This window comes from Saccostrea echinata, unplaced genomic scaffold (assembly GCF_033153115.1).
Source record: "Saccostrea echinata isolate AGI-Se365-2 ecotype Australia unplaced genomic scaffold, CSIRO_AGI_Sech_v1 ptg000001l, whole genome shotgun sequence".
Lineage (NCBI taxonomy): Eukaryota > Metazoa > Mollusca > Bivalvia > Ostreida > Ostreidae > Saccostrea > Saccostrea echinata.
The window spans coordinates 28585152-28605240 of NW_026889750.1; the positions used below are offsets into that span (position 1 = coordinate 28585152).

A 20089-nucleotide genomic window follows, 5' to 3' on the forward strand; every position below is an offset into this window, starting at 1 on the left:
CTGGCCATGGCATCCCGCTGTGTCACTCGATTAACTCTCGATAAACACATTATTGAAGGGGGAACTTAATTCCCATAGCACAAATAAATGACTCCACTGAATTATTTAATTCAGGAACTTTGTTGAACAAATAATTTTTTGGAAATTTTTTTACTCTCCTTGTTATATATAAATATTTTTTAAAATGGTATAACAGAAAAATATGAACACATTTCCATGTTGTTGTTGTTGTTGTTTTAATTTTTGGGGTCTAAATTTAATTATCACAACTCAAAATCAATCATAACTCAAACTTTGGACCTATTTATAACAGAAGTTTTATTCATATACATGTAACGTCTTACACTAAATAATTAGAAACTTCTGGTGCTTGGAGTTGGTATTTCTGTAACATTTTTACAATGTTTTGCAAACATTTTAAGACAATGTTGTATTCATGTTGTCTGGTAACATTTGTATTTCATATTCATTTTGTATTTATAATAAGTATTACACAAGGTTTTTTTTTAATCATGCTATTCAATTTATAGCTGCGCGATATTCTATCATTATAAAGATTAATGTTAAATGCTAAATGTTTTCTGAAAACCTCCTTGCAACAGGAAAAAAATGTTATGAAAAACATTTTTAAATTGATTGGTAAGAACGTTTTTAATAACGTCTTTACAACCAAAATAAAACATTTTAAAAACATTTTATAAACGTTTTATTAAAAACGTTTTCAGATAACATCAATACAACGGGAAAAAAATGTTATGAAAACGTTTTGTGCTACCTGGGTTTATTGGCGTGTGAATGGTCAGTGGGATAGAGTAATTTTCTCTGATAAAAGTCAAGTTGTTTTGGGTCAAAACAGTAGGTTCTATATATGGCACCGAAAGGATGAAGCGGAGTCCCCGATTGTGTCCCCCCCCCCCCCCCCGTCCCAACGAAGAATCTCGGTTATGATTTGGGGATGTATAACATATTACGGTGTGGTACAATTACAGCCATAAATGGAACTGTGAATAGACACAAGTATATAGATATCCTTGAGGACAACTTGTGGCCCGTTATAGCTACACATTTTCCGAACCAAAACTTTTTATTTCAAGACGATAATGCCCCGATCCACCGAGCCCAAGATGTCGAAAATTACAAAGCAAGGAACAATATTAATTGTATCAGCTGGCCTGCACAGTCACCTGATTTAAATATTATTGAGAATGAGTGGCTAAAACTTAAACAGAGATTGCAACATTGTGTGGAAAATATCACTACCCCCGATGAACTTTCCAGGGCTATCGTAGACATATGACAAAATCTCCCTATGGAAATACTTACAGGGGATATATGATTCCCTGCCGAGACGCATGAGGAAAGTTTTGAGGGTCAAAGGTGAAATGACAAAATATTAAACATAGGTAAGTTATTTTTTTTTACTTATTTTATGTTTATTGTTTACATTTGGATTTTTGCCGTTGAATTATGGCACACGTCTGTATACCCAAAAGAAGAACCATTGATGGTAGCTTTTATGTTATAATTTGTACTGAGGAGTATGTAGAGGAGAATGTTGAGCAGGTTTTCTGTAATGAAAGTCCAAATAACGATCCCCAGGATGACTTTCTTGTACCTGACAAGTCTGCTGCAAATAAACATAGAGAAGTAAAGGAAATTCTGAAGAAAGGAACGTTTATAGAGCTCAGGCATCCCCTGTATTTCGGTAGATCTCCGTCATTGTGACACATTTTTATTAAAAAAACAAAAAAAACAACAACAACAACAACAGGAAAACCATTAAAGGAAGACGCAACAAATTTAGATCTGTCCTGGGGAGTGCTATCCATCAGTGTCTTTTGAGCTACCGCAAACAAGAGTATGCTTAGGTGTTGCGGTCGTGGTACAGAGACCTCAAGTCATGTATAAGGGTTAACAGGGAATACGTTGAGGGATTAAAAAAAACAACTTAAAATACCTTTTTTCATACAAATTTACAAAATGTTAAAAAACCATTTTCTCTCTAACTGACCCATTACTTATCGTTTTGAGTGTATATTAATTATGCATTGATGAATATTCAATATGTGTATATTCTTCGAAATTAATACTGTCTTTAAGCATTGATTTTAACGATTGAATGAAGCTTTCTGAAATCGTCACACAAAACTAAGCTTATTTGCATCCAAGTTGACTTGATCAACATTATTCCTTTTTCTTAGACATCTTTTCTAAATTTATTTTTCTGATTTTTTCCCCCAGGCTCATCGTCATCATTTTTATGTATCCTTCCGGTAACATGCCAATTACTGTGCCCTGTAAAAACACATACAGGAATGGAAAACATTTCAAATATCTCTTACTGAATGTTTAGATAAAATCGTAATATGGTCATAAATCAGACTTATAGACTTTTAAGTCTTATTTCAATTATTTTTCAGATGTCTACTTGCTGTATACTGAAACTCAGAATTATACTTCACTGCACTGCAAACTAGCAAATTTTATTTTTGAATGTTTCACACTTCAGTGCTAAATGCAAATTCTGACTTGAGGTTTTGATATTTCATGATTAGCCTTACAAAATTAAATGTAGTTGTACTGAGGTATGTAAAAATCGTATTCTACAGACACAATACACACCTGAACATTATGTGCCCAGTAGCCATGGGTAAAATCTGATACCCCAACGGAATCCAGGGCAGCTTTCGCATAGGTGGTAGGACTTGGTTTAAGTAAGGAAGGTTTCCCTTTCTCGGACCTCTTTGTTGTAACAAGAAATGGCATGGTCATATTTGTTACAACAGTATATGGCATTACACACTGTAAAGATTTGTACTGTCAATGTATTTGCAGGTTGATCTGGATCAACAGCAATATTTTAGTGCAGTTAATTGTATAAAGCAGGACAGGAATGGGATACTATAGTATGTTTTCATCCTTGTGTTTCTATTTTCAAAAAAGAAAAAAGAATTCAAAGAAATGATACCACTAAAAAATCCCAAATCTTTTAGTTTGGGACAAATTCTAGATTCAAGAATGTAAGCAGATACAAATCTAAAAAATCTTTCCCTCCAGCAAATTGGCTCTAGAGTAGAATTTCCCCCCGGAAAATATGCTCTAGAGTAGGATTTTCGCCCCACGGAAAAAATGACCTAAGAGTAGGATCCCACTTCAGATTTAATTTTTCGGGGGGGGGGGGTCCTACTCTGTGTAATAGTTATAGAGTGCGATCTCTCCCAGAGCCAATTTCCCCCCAATAAAATATCTTGGCTATGCCCCAAGGGGGGGGGGAACATATTGTTACAACTGTCCCTTCTTCGAAAGGGCGACCAATTCCATTGAAATATACGAAATATGAAAATTGAAATTTATTAAATATCATTTTTCTCAGTAACCATCCAAACAACTCTTTTGAAGTATTTAAATCTTATTTTTTTGATTAGGTCAAACTAGTTTCTGAAAAAATGGTACACTGTAATCATTTGGACAAATTTTTAACTGTATCCATGGAAACAAAAAGGAATTTTATTTGAAATGGTTTTTAATCTTCAATTGTATTACAAACTACATAATATTGATTTGCAAGTGTCTTTCCAAGATTCTGGTGTTTAAATATCCAAAATAGGTATCGTTGCCATGGAATTAAAAAATGGGTCATTTATTTAAAAAAACAAGAAGTCTGTGAGCCAGTGCTCACTAATAATACCCCCTCTCTGATGTGAATACACACGTTCAGTTATGGACAGACACAGTGATGATCAGGAAATTGACATCGGATTTGCACAAAAATGAATCTCAACATATAGCATGCCTAAACAAAGAGTGTGATAAAATTTTAAGCATCTGCGATTAGAAGTTGCTGAGAAAACTGCGACCAAAATTTGTAATGTATGGTACGGACAGATGCATGGAAAAACAGGAAATTGACATCAGATTCGTACAAAAATGAATCCCACCATACGGCATGCCTAAACAAAGGGTGTACTAAAATTTCAAGTATCTGCGATGAGTTTGCTGAGAAAACTGCTACCAAAATTTGTTATGTATGGTACGGACAGACGCACGGATAAACAGGAAGTTGACATCGGAATTGTAAAAAATATGAATCCCACCATATGGCATGCCTAAACAAAGAGTGTGCTAGTTTTACGGTCGATACAAAGAACCTATCATTGAGTCAAATAGTGACTGACGTTTTTCATACTAATTGTTAGGCCATTATTTATACACTGAACCGTCTACGGATTTTCCGGATTTTTTTCCCGATCATGACAAGGAGCACACGGCGGGTGTGACCGGTCGGCAGGGGATGCTCACTCCTCCATGGCACCTAATCCCACTTCTAAATTTTGAGGTCCGTGTTTGCTCTGCTCCAAATTTGTATCGTTTCATTGGACTTTCGAGATTGAAAACTGTTCGTTATCTTCACATTTCATTTTGGCTTTTTTAAAAATGTTTTCCCTTTGAAGAACTACTTGACTCAAATACTCACAAAAATGGCATGTGGAACCTATTAATTATTTTTTTCTCGCACACTCTTTGTAAAAAGGACCGATCCATAGATGAAATGCAAGGCCTTTAGATGGCAAACCAATTATCAAATTACTAAAGGTGGCCTGAAATACATTTTAATATTCGTGAAGAAGCAGGTACCGCTGCGCCGAGAGAGGGTGTTGAGACATCGAATCGTACAATTTTTTGAGTGACTAATTTTACAGTTTCCTTTGAGTTAAAATTTTGGGTTAGGACGCGATGATTTGAACTTGATATTTTAAGATTTTATGCTAAATTCGACAATTCTTGAGTCGAAAGCACTCATATTTCCATTAAAAATCAGTTGACTTTCATATTAACTTATTGCCAAAATATTGTTGATATGATTTAACCATTGATAAAAGAGGGGATATCCTACTTTGAGAAACAAATATGGTTCTAGAGTCCCGGGGGGGGGGGGAAGCTGGCTATGGGGAAATCCTACCCTACAGCTTCGGAACTTAAAACTCCTATATTACAAATACAGATTTTTCCACTTCATAAGTGAAAAAATATATATCATAAGGTTGACCTGTAATTAAATACATTTACTTTAAAAAAAATCTGTACATTGGAAAAATATCTTTTAAAAATAACTGTGTTTTCTGAGCTTGATGGACAACATATAATTTAAAACCTGTGCGTACCTGACAAATAATTCCCTTCGATTTATATTCAGATTGTATACACCGGGAGAAAAATGTCACATAAGCCTGAAAAAGTAAATTGTTGCAAAGTCAGCAGAAGTGCAGATCATACATTACAAAGTTCATTTACTAGTCAAAATAATATTTATAATCGTGACTATTCATCAGAAAATCAATTAAACAACACTTAAATCAAATGCAATAGCCATTAAAAAATATCGGAGAGGATACATAATTTTTTTTTGTAAAATATATTATGATTTAAAATTAATCAAGACGGTTCTTGAAGAACAAACTCTTAAATGTTTGGATTGACTGCCAAGGCCAAATTTTCATTCAGAATATCTCAATGAAAAACCTAACTCTCTATTAAAAGATAAAAATTTTCATGTACAGAATTTGGGACTTCTGAGGGATAAAAATAATGTCATTATTTGAAAAATTAATATAAATAATGTCTATCTAGTTTTTGGAGATCAAATCTTCCAATAATTTGTTAGAATTCCCATTGGTACTAATTGCACATTGTTATTCGCAGAACTATGTTTGTGTTATTAAGCAGCAGAATGTATTGAAAAACTTCTACGTGAAAAGAAGAATTCCTTGACATGGCCTTAAATTCGACATTTAAATATCAACGACTCAACGACGTTTTATTCATTTTTGAATAAAATGTCAAGTTGATTAGATATATCCCTTTGAATTCAAAATAAACGACACCACAGAGTTTGACACACCTGTTTCATATTTGGATATTTTACTAGAAAAAGTCATTAATGGTAACCTTACAACAACATTTATAATAAATGTGATTTCAACTTTTCATTATCGTCAACTTACCATATTTTTTGTAGCAATATACCTTTATCACCTGCATATGGAGTTTATGTCTCTCAATTGATTCGATACGCAAGGGTATGCTTTACGTACGAACAAATTCTAAAACGAGGCAAACTATTGACAAATAAGTTGACGATACGAGGATTTCAAGAGTCCCCTTTCAAGTCAATATTTCGCAAATTCTATGGCCGATACAATGACCTTGTTAGTAAATACAATCTATCAAATGTTGACTGACATTTTTCATACAATTTGTTAGGCCATTATTTTCACACTGAATTGTCTACGGATTTTTCCGTTTGTACGACCATGACAGCGCGTGTGACCAGTCGACAGGGGATGCTTACTTTTCCATGGCAACTGATCTCACCTCTTATATTTTTTTTAGAAGTCCGTGTTTGCTCTGCATCAAATTTATATTGTCCAATGGACTTTTGAACTTGATTTCTATTCGTTATCTTCATATTACAAAGAGGATATTACAGGTAGAATAAGTGGTGAACAGAGGGGAAGGGTCCAGACCCACCGTTGAGGACAGACTGATAATTATGATCTACTTACCTTGCAGGCGGAATACACCGTAGAGGAAAAGGGTTTAATTTCAAAACTAAGGGCATACTGATATTCATAGGTCATGGACCTTAAAGGGGAGTCCAAGGTGAGCAGAAAAATGGGGTTCATTCTTGCAGCGAAGACAGACTCATAATAATCGAACACGTGGCTAACAGGCTGAGTACATAGTAGACAGAGGAAAGGGTCATAATTTTACAGCTGAGGAGATACTAATTATTATAGGTCACGTGTCGGACAGACGGAATACAGAAAAGGGCCTAGCTACACAGCTTACGACAGACAGAAAATTATAGATAACGTACCTTAGAGGCGGAGTACACAGTTATCAGAGGGAAAGGGTGCAGTCCTCCAGCGGAGGAGATGTTGATGACTGCGCCTTTTTTCCTCTCCACCATTGCAGGCATCACAATGCTGGTCATCTGCATTAAGTAACAGGAAAAAACTTTCAAAAGAGTAAAAAGGCAGGGGATTAAGCATTTAGATATGTTTTATGAGATCGTGAATGTGTTTTGGAGGACAATAAAACTTACCATGGTTACAGATGTTACATTTACGTTGATCAATTTCATAAAAAACTGGAAGAAAAATATATAAGAACGTCAATTTTGATAAGATGAATAATGTTTAACATCACTGGATACATTGACAAACAAAACTAGTTATTATGGAGATAGAGACTATTTCAAATAAAATGTAGAGGCCAAAAGCGCGAAGTAGACATGTAATTTGTGTAGAACTTTTTGTGTTCAATTTTCCTTTTATCTTTTGTATGGTGTAGATTTTGCTACTTGTTCTTTTTTCGTAAGGATTAAAAAAAAAAACCCAAAAAACTAAGAAGATTTTTTTTTCAAATTTAATCATATTGAGTTAATGGTGCTAAAATTAATCACAACATCTTTAAGTTTTCAAAACCTTGACCTTTGACTTGTTACAAATAATGCACACAATTGTTCCTTGATACTCTGTGGGTATGGTGTGTCAAACTTATTTAAGGGTAAGCATTACATACCTCAAACAAGGGTATTTAAAAAAAGGATTCCTTAAACCTTTAGCGACTTTAAAACTTGACTTGAAAACACTTCAGTTCCTTAACTCGGAGGGTTCTCTTAAGTATGAGGTAGATTGAGAGAAGGGAAAAATGAAACATGTTCTTCAACAGGTTACTTTGGAGTATAAGCAAAACTGGTCAAAGGGCAGAAAATTTATAATTTAGACAAATATTGTCGCCCGCATGGCACAGTTGCTAGAGTAGGAGAGTAAGGAGTTGATCCCTACTTCACGGTTCGAATCCATTGCGCGACGTGGAGATCGGTGTTTTGATAAAACCGTATAAAACGACGTCCTGGATCTTAGAAGACGCTGGTACGACAAAGAGCTCTCATCGATTACTGCTGAATGACCATGTCTACTTACTACTTGTCTAAATTTGCCGCTTTCAAACGGCAATTGGTATCGCCCCAATATGAGTGAAAATAAGAGACATAAAGCGCAGACACGCAACAAAGAAATTAAATCCAGACAAATATTTCACACAAAAAACTGCCTTTGACCATGATTTCTGACCTAGAAATTTTTATGAAGATCACAACACATTTTACCATGGATATTCTCTAAGCTACAAGCGAGAAGGGTATGGATCAGGAAAAACCGCTCCAGACAAGGTTTTACACAAGTAATTGTTTTGACCGTGACGTTTAATTTAGGAAATTGCACCAAAGTCAGTGTACACCCTTTTATCATGGATATACTTTGGGGATGTTAGAATGTTATAGCAAAAAAAAAAAAAAAAAAAAAAAAGCTCCAGAGAAGGATTTACAGAGAGACTTTGTTTAACCTTCGACATTTAAATTCACATAAAACCTGGATCAAAATCACTGATCATCCTTCGCCCAGGGGGACTCTGTTGGCGAAAGGTGATAAAGATTGGGCCAATATGGAGAAATGAGTACAGAGCAAGTAATAAATAATGGGGAAAATGTGCGGAATGACTGATAACCATATGGCGCCCATTAAAGGGGACCCTAATTTGAAACAACTGCTGTCTAAATGCAGCTTAAAAATAACAAACAGTCTGAGATTTTAATTCTATAGTTTCCAACATAGAAAAAAATATTTTTGTTTTCCCATACCTCTTCTCTATCAGCTACATCCAAAAAGTAGCTTGGAAATGGATAATTCATCCCTACATTGTTAACTGCAATTTAAAAAGATTATGATGAATAATATTACATTTATCACATAGTGTTTCATTTATGATTTAAAAGAAAGTAAACTATTATATTAACAAACAAGATTTTGCATCAAGCTAGGCAGTATAATCTATTTACTTGAAAGTAAATTGAACAAGATTTCAAGATATATGAGTGTGATATTCAATTTCATATAAATATAACCAGTCTTGTGCTATGAGATGGATAAAGAAATGTTTATTTAAAAGAGCAAGAGCTGCATTTTATAGCATTTTGGCTATATTACAAATGCCAAATTGTTGAGTATTTATTGAAACAATTCCTAAAAAAAAATGAAAAAGACAAGCAAAGCAATAGGTTGAAACTAAATACTAGCATCTAATTTAAATTACCTTGAATTCTGATGAACAATATTATACAATAAGATTTCAGGCAGTTAGCTTTGAATGGTGTGAGATGCATGAAGTGTCAATGTTGAATTCTCAATTTCGATGAAAATCAATCAAAATGTCATTAGCTTTATTCCAAATACTTAAGAGTGACAACAAGATGCAATAGATAAAGTAATCGTTCCTTATGTTCGTTAGTGAATAGAATACTTTATATGAATTGAAAGAAAGATATGAACTTCTTTTAAAAATGTATGTGGTGTTGTTCAGATTTAATTAACTTCCCTGTTATACTAGGGTTGTCCCAAATTTCCGTAGACAAGCGTAGTTTTGTAGGAATCCGGTGTCATAATTTAATGAAACTTTGTACATAGATAAATCCAACAATATCTAATAAATTTATGGACAAACATTATATTGAGTACCTACACAAATGAAACCTACTTTTGGCTGGTGTAATAAGGCGGCGCAGTACCCAAAATTGCAATTAAAAAAGTATGATATTTAAAATCATAGGAAAGAGCATTTACTATTCAGCAGCCCTATTCACCAAAAATCTTAAGATAAATTTCCATCGTAAGAGAAATCTTACGAGTCTATTCCTTTTTCCCAAAAATTCTTACGAGATTCTTACGTGTAAAATTTGTCGTAACTTCACGAGAGCCAAAACCCTCTCTTATGTATTTGAAAATCAATTTAATTGTAAACATATATCCACAATAACCAAAGTAAACGTTTAATTGAACTTGTGAAAAGCAGTGAAAAGCACTGAAGATTTATCGTAAGAGATTTTTAAGTTAAAATCTTACGCAAAACCCAAGATTTTTTGTGAAAGATTATTATAGATTATCGGAAATAGAAATAGAAATTTTTAATATTGCATTGTTAACTACCTTTCCACCAATTGTGTTATATATACTTTGAACAATATGCATTTTATAACGTTTGATATGTACAGGTTTTAAATCTGATTAGATGGAAAATGACAGCTGAATTGAGAATCCGAACCGGTGACGTTAAATTATTTTTCAAGTGGGAGATTGCTCTAGGTGTTAGAAAACATTAACACTGCAATTCTAATTAATTTGTTTTCAAGTAATTATGATGAAACATCGTAATTTATAAACCAACAACACAGGTTTATCCAGTCAGACAATTTTAATAGAGATATGTTATTTTTGTAAAAGATATGAGATTAGTAAACAAAATTTATTGTAATATTACTTTCCAAGAAAAATAACTGTTTTGAAGGATAGGTAAGGTCACCATTTAAAGAAGTATATGACAGGAGATACTGTAAATAACAATTTTAATCCTTTTACCCAGTGTTCCAATCTCCAGGCCGGCTAACTGGTCCCTGATGGAATCATACAACTCCAGACCTTTACTAAAGTCAGCCACAACAATTCTAGTTTGAACTTTGCTCTCTTTTTCTGGAAAGCAAAGTACAAAATACTGTGTACCGTATTTGTTACATGCCATTGATGATGAACGTATCATGATAAATAATTCATTTTGATTCACAAAGCATCATTACCTATTTCATTGGCAACCTCCTGTAGTTTTGCTTCTGAGCGACTTATTAAAACAATATTTACTCCCCTTTTAGCTAGCTAAAAATGGAAATGATTAACATTACTTATTATCAATTTTAAATGAAAGTAAATGTATTTATACTTTAATAGAATTATTGTTACCAATTATTGTTACCAAATTTTCATTTACACTATTTTAAAACGCATTTGACAGTTCTGTGTGTTTTATAGCATGTTGTATACTCAATCAGAATGTATCACACGAAAACAGTTCTTTTCAATATTGAGAAATTGTATTCGAGTAGCAATCTGATAACTATATCAGAAAATGCATGCATATTTGATTCATTTCAAAATATAACCAGAAATCTCGAAAGAAATGTTACCCCTATAGGTTTGAATTTTAGCATTCTCGAGAAAGTTGCACTTAGACTTGAAATAATTCTCTTAGAGTTCTACGATTTTGCTTTCATTAACTACAGCAACTTATGAGAGCAATTGAAGTGATTTTAAATATTTCAGTTTTTCCGTCTGACAGCTGCTACAATACAGTTGATTATAATGAAATTCAACAAAAATATCTTGATTAAAATATAAAACTGAACAGATTTTATTTTGAAGAAGCAAATATTAAGAAGCAAATATTAAGTATTATTCAATATTTTGCCTTGAGTAAAAGGTCACTAAATTGAATTCAAATAGTAGTGATCAGATTTTTTATGTGTTTCTTGACGAAGTCAATTGTATTGAGATTTTCCTGGTCCTCATGAACAATGTAGTTACATTTTATCAACTACAGGAGAGGAAGCATGTTGAAAGAAATGTTTAAAAACATAGGGACAGTTTAAACTAAAACATTCCATAGAACTCTTTTTATCAGTAGAAGTAAAAATAAATTGTTTAGTGGTATTTAGAAAAGGATGGAAAATATGATGACCTTTAATTAAAAGAATTACATACCTCTTTTGCATAAGCTTTTCCAATACCATCTGAGGAACCTGTGACAACTGAAAAGAAAAGAGAATTCAATAGTTCTGTAAAAGGTAAACATTTAATACAGCTATACAACTTATCTACAATATTTACCCATTTTGAATTAAGATTTACCATGCTCTTCTAGGAATTTACTAGTCTACATATCATATATATATATATATATATATATATATATATATATATATATATATATATATATATATATATATATATATATATATATATATATATATATATATATATATATATATATATTAGGGATGTCAAATCGGTCAATTTTTGATAATCGGTTACTCGGACGTTTTTCCGATCGAGTACCCGGGTACTCGGTAAAAATGTAAGTACAAGTTTGTTAATTTTTAATTGTTATTTTTTTTAACCCCAAAGCTGTTTTTATCAAGTTTTATGAATGTATATAAACATGGAGTCCAACAGAAATTATTTTTGGTACTAAATTTAATTATTAAATAAACACAAATGACATAAGTAATACATCAGAAAATTACAAATGGTTTACAGTTCTTGTTTAGGATCTATTTCATCAAAAGGAGGTCAATCTGTTAAGCAGGTTTGTGATGATTAGACTAGCGAAAGAGAAGGAACGGACTTTGTTTGGATCGCTAGTCTAATATTTTTTCATATGTTGGTTGTTTCCCCCGTATACACTAAACCTGCTATGGTAACTGACTTTAAACATTCTTTTTTTAAAAAATCTTTACTTATTTTGAAGTGGATACCTGTAGCGGCATTTTTATGCACGTCAAATTTCGCTGACTAAATAATTTATAAAATGATTTGAAGATAATAGACCATATTAAACAATGTTCAATGAAAAACGATCATTGAAGCCATCAAAAAATTAAGGACCACAATAGGTGAGAACAGCTGTGTACCAGGTGATTGGTCACTAATTACTGTATATACACAGCCATAGGCGATAACGGGTGTTTACATGTGAAGATGGCGACCCGCTAATTACCCGTATGCATATTTAAGTTATTTTTTTGATAAGTTTTTGATAAAAATATGTACTTTAAAATAAGAAAAAATACACATCCGAGTAACCGATTACCATTTTTAGTATTCGATACTCGGACGTTCGATCGAGTACCCGGTTAACCGGGTACTCGTTGACATCCCTAATATATATATATATATATATATATATATATATATATATATATATATATATATATATATATATATATATATATATATATATATATATATATATATATATAATTTGTCCATCTATCCTTGCCGCAATTTACATCGTATGTTCCTTACTGACAAATAACAGGGTCCGTCAAAAATAATCTCACAATCGGTCTTACTGTCCAACATTTGAATTTATTTTAAATACCGGCGTTTCAAATTCAGTCCTATCAATTTGTAATTAGACTGAAGGACTGCAGCAACTTTAGAAAATTCATGAAAACATGTTTCTCTGTGAGGTATGGTTCAATACCTTATCTATTGTACACCTGAATGAGGAAACAGAAAATGTAGAGAAAAATTTAAAGAGAAGAAGAAAAAGAGCAAGAGTAATCAGCTCAAAAGCAATGAAAAAAAATGTTAAATTAATTAACAGTTCATAATGTCATTGAACACTTTATTTTACGGTGCCACTTTTTTTTTTCAAAACTAATTTTTAGTATTAAAACTGAATAGTAATCTATTGCACTGAAAGCATACACAACGTTTGCATACATAGACATATATTTAGCTTTACTTGAATAAATATCAGAGTATGAATGTTTTTTTTTCATAACTTGTGCCAGAGACGAGAAAATACATAAGAACGAATGTTTGTTTAACAAAGTAAAGCAACGATTTCAGAGATATCTGAATCAAATGTATATTGCCTACCTATGCATTTAATCTAGAGGCAAATAGGTTACTGTCAGGTAAGAAAACTAAAGGCATATATGATTCCAATACAGGTTTCAAATTCCAATGTTTTTTATATTAAAATTATGTTGACAGATAATTTTAATTATAGCTTGTACATTTTCAACACCAGGAATATGTTTTGCAAGTATAATCATATTCTTTTGAAAACGCGTTTTCTAAATTTATCCTTTATTTCAAGATTTAGATGTCATTCCATCCATAGCGTTGATTAGTAAAACAAATTCAATTTTAGAGAAACATTGAAAATAATTGAAACTGGTAAGATTTGAAGAATCTCTTCCTTTTGAGAGGGAACTGCAATTGACAATTTGATTATCTGCTGTAGAATTTAAAATTAGGTTTCTCTTAAATGTTTTTGTAATAAAAGGAGCCTTACAATTTACGACTATGTTTTCATATGCTTCATCATCTGGAACTAATACAATCATAGTCAGCATGTTAACTATCTAACTTTTGAATTACTTAAGAAAAAAGGATATACGATACGCATTTTTCCAACACACCTTTTAATATCAATTTTATACTTTCAATTACTTCTGATAAAAATGCCAATGTCTTCTACTTTAACACTCCCATTATATTGCATAAAAATACTATATATATTATTATATTAAATATCTGAATATGTTTGTCAATAGAATGTACATAGAGATTCTTGGCATTTACAGAGCCATACTGGCCCGCACTGTAAATGCCTGGGACTACTTTTATGGCTATGACGTCACAATATATTTTCTCATCTCTTCATTCTAGAAAAAGGACATCACATACATGTACATTTGACGCCACAAATATCCGTTGAACTGTCAGCTAATAATGTTAAAGGGATGTTTATGACCAGAAATTCAGAGAGCTTTCGTTCATGTGAATCAACAAGATGCACTAGTTAAGCTTTTAAATATGAAATACAAGGGTCATTGACTGGATATCGGGATACGCCCGCCCCTCGGTCTTTGCGCAGATTCCAATATCACAAGCTCGATTTGCTCTACTGCACAAAGACCTCTGGCTGGCATATTTCCAGATATTCAGTCAATTAACTATAAATAATATACCCATTATCTGGCAAAACCTTGGACAGAACTCAAAAAAGTGAAATTATGCCTCTCTTAAATCTTTGATCCTTTAAATTGAATGATCTGAGGTCCTCAATTTTTAAGAGCAACAGTGAAAGAAATGCTGGGCGTACACTCAAACTTGAAAAAAAAGTAATAGTAGAATGTAAGACTGTATCTTTTTATAATATTAAAATTGGTGCTATGTTTTACCAATATAGCTTCAAATTCCTTTGTTTGGCAAATTTAAGCTTAAGAACCAAAGGGATTCTTTACTTCCAAATTATTCTTTTCCGTTAAAAATTTTGGCTTAAAAAGCCTGTGATGGGTAACATCCATAACAGGGCTCTAATTGGCGACTAATTTAGTCGTCATGGCGCTTAAACCTTTTGATTGGCGCCTAAATTTTTTCTGCAAGTCGCCAAATTGGCGACCATTTCAAATTGACTTGGCGATCGTCAAATTCCGGAACTGTAAATATTTCTCTATATTTTTTTTTTCTAAAGAGGAGAAAAGAAGCCTTAAAGTTATGTAAGGGTATATTGACAAATGTCAGTTTTCGAATTGGCGCCTAAGGAAAATTTGCCTGGCGATTAAAAATTTGCATTGGCGACTTAATTGTTTTGATTAGGAGCCAGATGGTGCCTAAATTATAGAGGTCACTTAGAGGCCTGCATAAGCACATATTTAGGTCTGTATTTTGGTTTTGAAGAATGTTGAAGAATCCAAGCATAGACCTTGTTATAGCCCTATCAAGTAAATCATCTAGAACTTTCAAAGGAACAGAGTTTGCAAAAGTGATGTAAACCTCAATGTTTATTAACTAATGGAAGGAGTGAATGAAAAGGTGAAGACAACGAACAACATCGTTCTAAAAAAATTACAAACAATACAAATCTGCGAGCAGGGCATAAAACTCGAACCCCCTTGTTATAGCCCTATCAAGTAAATCATCTAGAACTTTCAAAGGAACAGAGTTTGCAAAAGTGATGTAAACCTCAATGTTTATTAACTTATGGAAGGAGTGAATGAAAAGGTGAAGACAACGAACAACATCGTTCTAAAAAAATTACAAACAATACAAATCTGCGAGCAGGGCATAAAACTCGAACCCCCGGAAATTCAAGAGGTGGGATCAGGTGCCGAGGAGGAGTAAGCATCCCCTTTTGACCGATCACATCCGCCGTGAGCCTTATGTTCTGATCAGACTGAACATTCCGTAATCAAATTTAGTACAAAAACAAAGGCCTAAAAATTGGTATGAAACACGTCAGTCAAAATATGACCCAATGATAGCTTAAACACGTTTTTGTTAACAAGGTCATTCTTACGATCGTAGAATTTACGAAATGCTGACTTGAAACGAAGTTTTTGAAATCCCTGTACCATCAACTTATGTCAGTAGCCTATCTCGGTTTAAAAACTCAACGTTCTCAGAGCATGATCTTGAGTATCGAATAATTAAGTTATGAGATGATAGCGGAATAAAACTACATATTAAATATGGAAAATTGACGATTGAAAAGCTGAAGTCATCTCGTTTGTCACACAATTTAGTTGTTAGTTTGCCCTTGTCTATAGTCAGTAAAACATCCAAATATGACACAGATGTGGCAGACTCTGTGGTGTCTTATTTCAAGTGCACTGGGACATGGGATATATTGATGTCGCCATATGAATGGAAGTAACTATTGTTAATTGATAAAACGTAATCGATATATGATAATACCTAGTTGAATGCCACAGCAAGTGTTTTCTTCTTCTTATGTATAAGTTTTTGAATAACTTCTGTTTCATAGGAATATAAAAACATGTCGGCCAATAAAGGTGCAAAGTTAGTGACCATCGAAATTCTAACAGTTTTGTTGGAAGACCTGGTATCCAAAGACTACATAAATGTTGTCAATGAGGAACTCCAGCATTCTTTCAATATCAACTTCAGAGTACTATTGTGTAGAATCAAAGTGATTTTTTAAAATATTTTTTTGATGATCAGTTGCAAGATACAAAAAATTCCGAGTTCTATTTTAATTGAAGTAACAGTTGTCTATGATATCAAGAAAATCTACTTTTTAATTTGTTTTTAGGAATGGTTGTATTGATTGTAGAAATGTCGTACGTTTTGGTGTTATTGACTGTAAAAAAATTTGGTGATTTTAAATTTTCTAAAAGTCTTTTGGAGTTTTTTGAGAATCAACTTCTAGAATATGCTGTAGCATAGAACGTCTGAAGTTTATCCATTACAGATCCATTACAGACAGAGTAGGGGCTTGGCAGAGCATTTACTGGACCTGGCAATATATCTTTGTTGTAAGGATTTTTATTAAGTTTGGGAACCCAGTATAAGTGAATCAAATAAGAACTGTATATTTGGTTCATTGATCGAACGATGCCCAGGACTATGTTCCCATCTTTGTGTATTGCTAAAGCGTTCCACCACATTTACATTGCTATAGAGCTGACTATAAAAGGATTCCCCACAATATCCACATTGTCATTGCAACGATATTGAAAGGCTGGTTTGCCATTTCCGTATTCTTCTTGTCAACAGAATGGAGTAACAACGCTTTTAATTGCCCTAAAATCAAACAAGATGATAGGCATCAATGTTTTTATGAATATCTAGGGTTGAAACATTCGATTAAAATGACTAAAGTGATTTTCCTAATATTTTTATCGGTGGTCAAGTTCAATATTTATTTAGAACTAAAAATACATCGTTTGATTGATTTTTGATGTTAATTTCCATTTTCACTTGTATGCATATACTTTCTTTTGGACTTCATGTTCACTCTCAGAAAACAAATTCTGCTTTTTATCACTAAATTTTAAAAAGATTGTTTAGGTCTCTGTCAAAAAATAATCAACGTTGTATTCTTTAAAAAAATCAGTTTCAAATAAATGTTTTCACCAGTTAAGTATTTCCAATATTCAATGTAAGCTGTCCCCACCTTATTCACTGGTTCAGGCATTTGTATCGATTTGGATAAATTCCTTATCTATATAACTGCCTGCTTCCACGAGGCTTTTATTGCTGGTATCTTTGATAATTTGCTGTTCTTAACTCCCTAGGAAGTGAGATTATGATCTTTTCTACGCGTGGCGCAGTGGTTAGAGCGTTTGTTCTAGAGTCGCGAAGTAAGGAGTTGATCCTTACGTCGCGGGTTCGAATCCCACTGTGGGACGTGGAGACCGGTCCTTCGGGTGAGACCGTATAAACCGAGGTCCCGTGTCGCAGTAGGTGTTGGCACGAAAAAGATCGATCCCTCACTGCTCAATGGCCGTAAGTGCCGAGCATAGGACAAAATTTGCAGCTCTCCACCGGCAAGTGGTGGCGTCTCCGTATGAGTGAAAAATTCTCGAGAGGGACGTTAAACAACATACAAACAATGTATTAAAGATCTTAAACCACAAGAAAACTCATTGGATGTTTGGTGTAATCAACCATAGCTTTTGATTTGATAATGCAATAATCTCCAAACAATTATTCAGTAATCCGAATTTAACTACACTCTTCCATATATTTTTTTTGTTTGACTACATGTACATTTTTATTCATTCCAGAGTTTTGATCGAAAAATTGCAAAGTTCATATTCAACAGACAACTGCATGTGTAGTTCTTTGTAATTTGCCAGCTGATCTATCAATACGGCTCAGACCTTGAGTTTTGTATTTCTTTTCTTAAATTCTTAGTAAACAAGATCATGCAAAAGAACAGTTTACTCATAGCATCTCTAATTTCTTTTTACATGTATTTAACTGTTGTCTGGTCTATTGTATTTTTCTGAAATGACATTCATGCTTCCTTTATTTGATTTAACTGAAAAAAAACCCCTGCGTTTTCAGACTAAGTCAAGGACAGTCCTAATCTTTTTGCCAGAGTCCTCCTCTGGGTTTAATTGTAGTTTATTCCAATCAACTTTCTCTGTGCATCAAGCATTATTTGGGTGTGGAATTTCAAATATCTTGTTAAATGCAATCAACATCTACTTAGAACTGTTAGTGAGCTGCTTATAGTATCAAGATAACTCAGGTCAAAATCATTTAACTTATAAAGATTTGCTTCTTGATTCAATGTAACAAATTGTAAGGTATAGTAATAGTTGCAGGAGGTGCTTTTTGACTGAAACCTGCTTTCCATAACATCAATACTGGCTTCCATTGACCTAAATTTGTCAGTGAAACAAAAAATATAAATACTTCAGAATCCATTCAATATTCAGAGTCCATTCTAATGCATCGATTTAAAAACAGAGATTAAGTTTCAATCGTATTTTTTCGGATGAGACCGTATAAACCGAGGTCCAATGTCGCAGTAGTGTTAGCATGAGAAAGATCCCTCACTGCTCAATGGCCCTGAGTGCCGAGTATAGGTATAAATTTTTAGTTCTCCACCGTCAAGTGGTGGCGTGTCCATATGAGTGAAAAATTCTTGAGAGGGACTTTAAACAACAAACACACAATTGTATTTTTATTACATACCATTTTAAGACGGCTTCTCGCTCGCCTTAGATAATTTTAACTCTATTGATATTACTATTACTAGTCTTTCACTGTAAAATTATCTTCAATATTATCCCCTAGTGACAATACATGCTCATAATAAAATATAATGTGTGTTACAACCTAAATATGTGTAATCAAAATGGCAACAGAAAGGATACCAATGATTTAAACTGTTAATTTACCATACTTAAATATAAAACTTAATTATACACACAAAATAAATTTGTTGACTACGTCTTAGAATGAGGGAATTTCTATCACCTGTATAAATGATAGACCTGATAAATATTACGTAATGCCCTCTGAGGTAGAAAATTTAATTCAACACGTAGAGAGCAGTTAATAAAGTTGTGTCTACCGGGAGAGGTCACTGGATCTCTCTATCATTTTAACCTTGAATGTCATTTAGAAAAAAAAAAAAAACCCAGCACTCATGATAAAAGACGATATCAATAGAATGACATATGCGCTTTCATTCAAAATAGTTGCTTAAAAGTGTAAGTTTAAAGTTTAAGTACTTCTAAATAGCTTAAAGAAAGTTGTAAATGTCTGAGAATTGGGTCAATAAATATAGTACAATAGAGTTTATACAAGTATTGTTACCTGCCCATGATCCTAGTTTTTTGAAATTTGTTGAACCAGCAAAAACAAGAAATTTCAAGATTTTGATTATATTAAAAGCGACTTTCAATGCTACATATGAAGCAACAACAAATCCAAACGTTGCAAAATACGCAGAAGAGTCTTTGCCAAGATTTTTCATCACAGAGCTCTCCATAGTTGCCGCGGAAGTTAAAGTGCATTTGTTTGAACTTCAATCCCGAGTTTAAAAACTGAAAACACAGTAAATGAATTGTACTGGAGCCTGAAGTTATTTATTTTCCTTAAAATGGAAAAAAAATATACCCCTTCCTTAATTCTCGGTAGGG

At 33.0% G+C, this 20089-nt stretch overlaps 1 protein-coding gene across 1 annotated transcript; it reads right to left on the minus strand.

The window, feature by feature from the left end:
- Positions 1 to 936: 936 nt before the first annotated feature.
- Positions 937 to 19938, minus strand: LOC133188825 (very-long-chain 3-oxoacyl-CoA reductase-like). Its single transcript, XM_061324312.1, has 10 exons — positions 19764 to 19938; positions 11649 to 11695; positions 10691 to 10766; positions 10476 to 10586; positions 8705 to 8769; positions 7106 to 7150; positions 6878 to 6994; positions 5163 to 5228; positions 2623 to 2802; positions 937 to 2295 (listed from the first exon to the last, which is right to left on the minus strand). The coding sequence occupies exons 1-10, from the start codon at positions 19936 to 19938 to the stop codon at positions 2185 to 2187; spliced, it is 993 nt and encodes a 330-aa protein (XP_061180296.1). The 3' UTR covers positions 937 to 2184.
- Positions 19939 to 20089: the final 151 nt, after the last annotated feature.

What these genes read in the sequence shown, in the direction of transcription:
- LOC133188825 (XM_061324312.1), bottom strand. Translation starts at nt 19,938, where the DNA reads ATGGAGAGCTCTGTGATGAAAAATCTTGGCAAAGACTCTTCTGCGTAT. An exon ending in GAAAAGCTTATGCAAAAGAG is followed by an intron (nt 10,767 to 11,648) that starts GTATGTAATTCT and finishes TTCCATTTTTAG; the next exon opens with CTAGCTAAAAGGGGAGTAAA. An exon ending in CTGTGTACTCCGCCTCTAAG is followed by an intron (nt 5,229 to 6,877) that starts GTACGTTATCTA and finishes TTACTTTTTCAG; the next exon opens with GCTTATGTGACATTTTTCTC.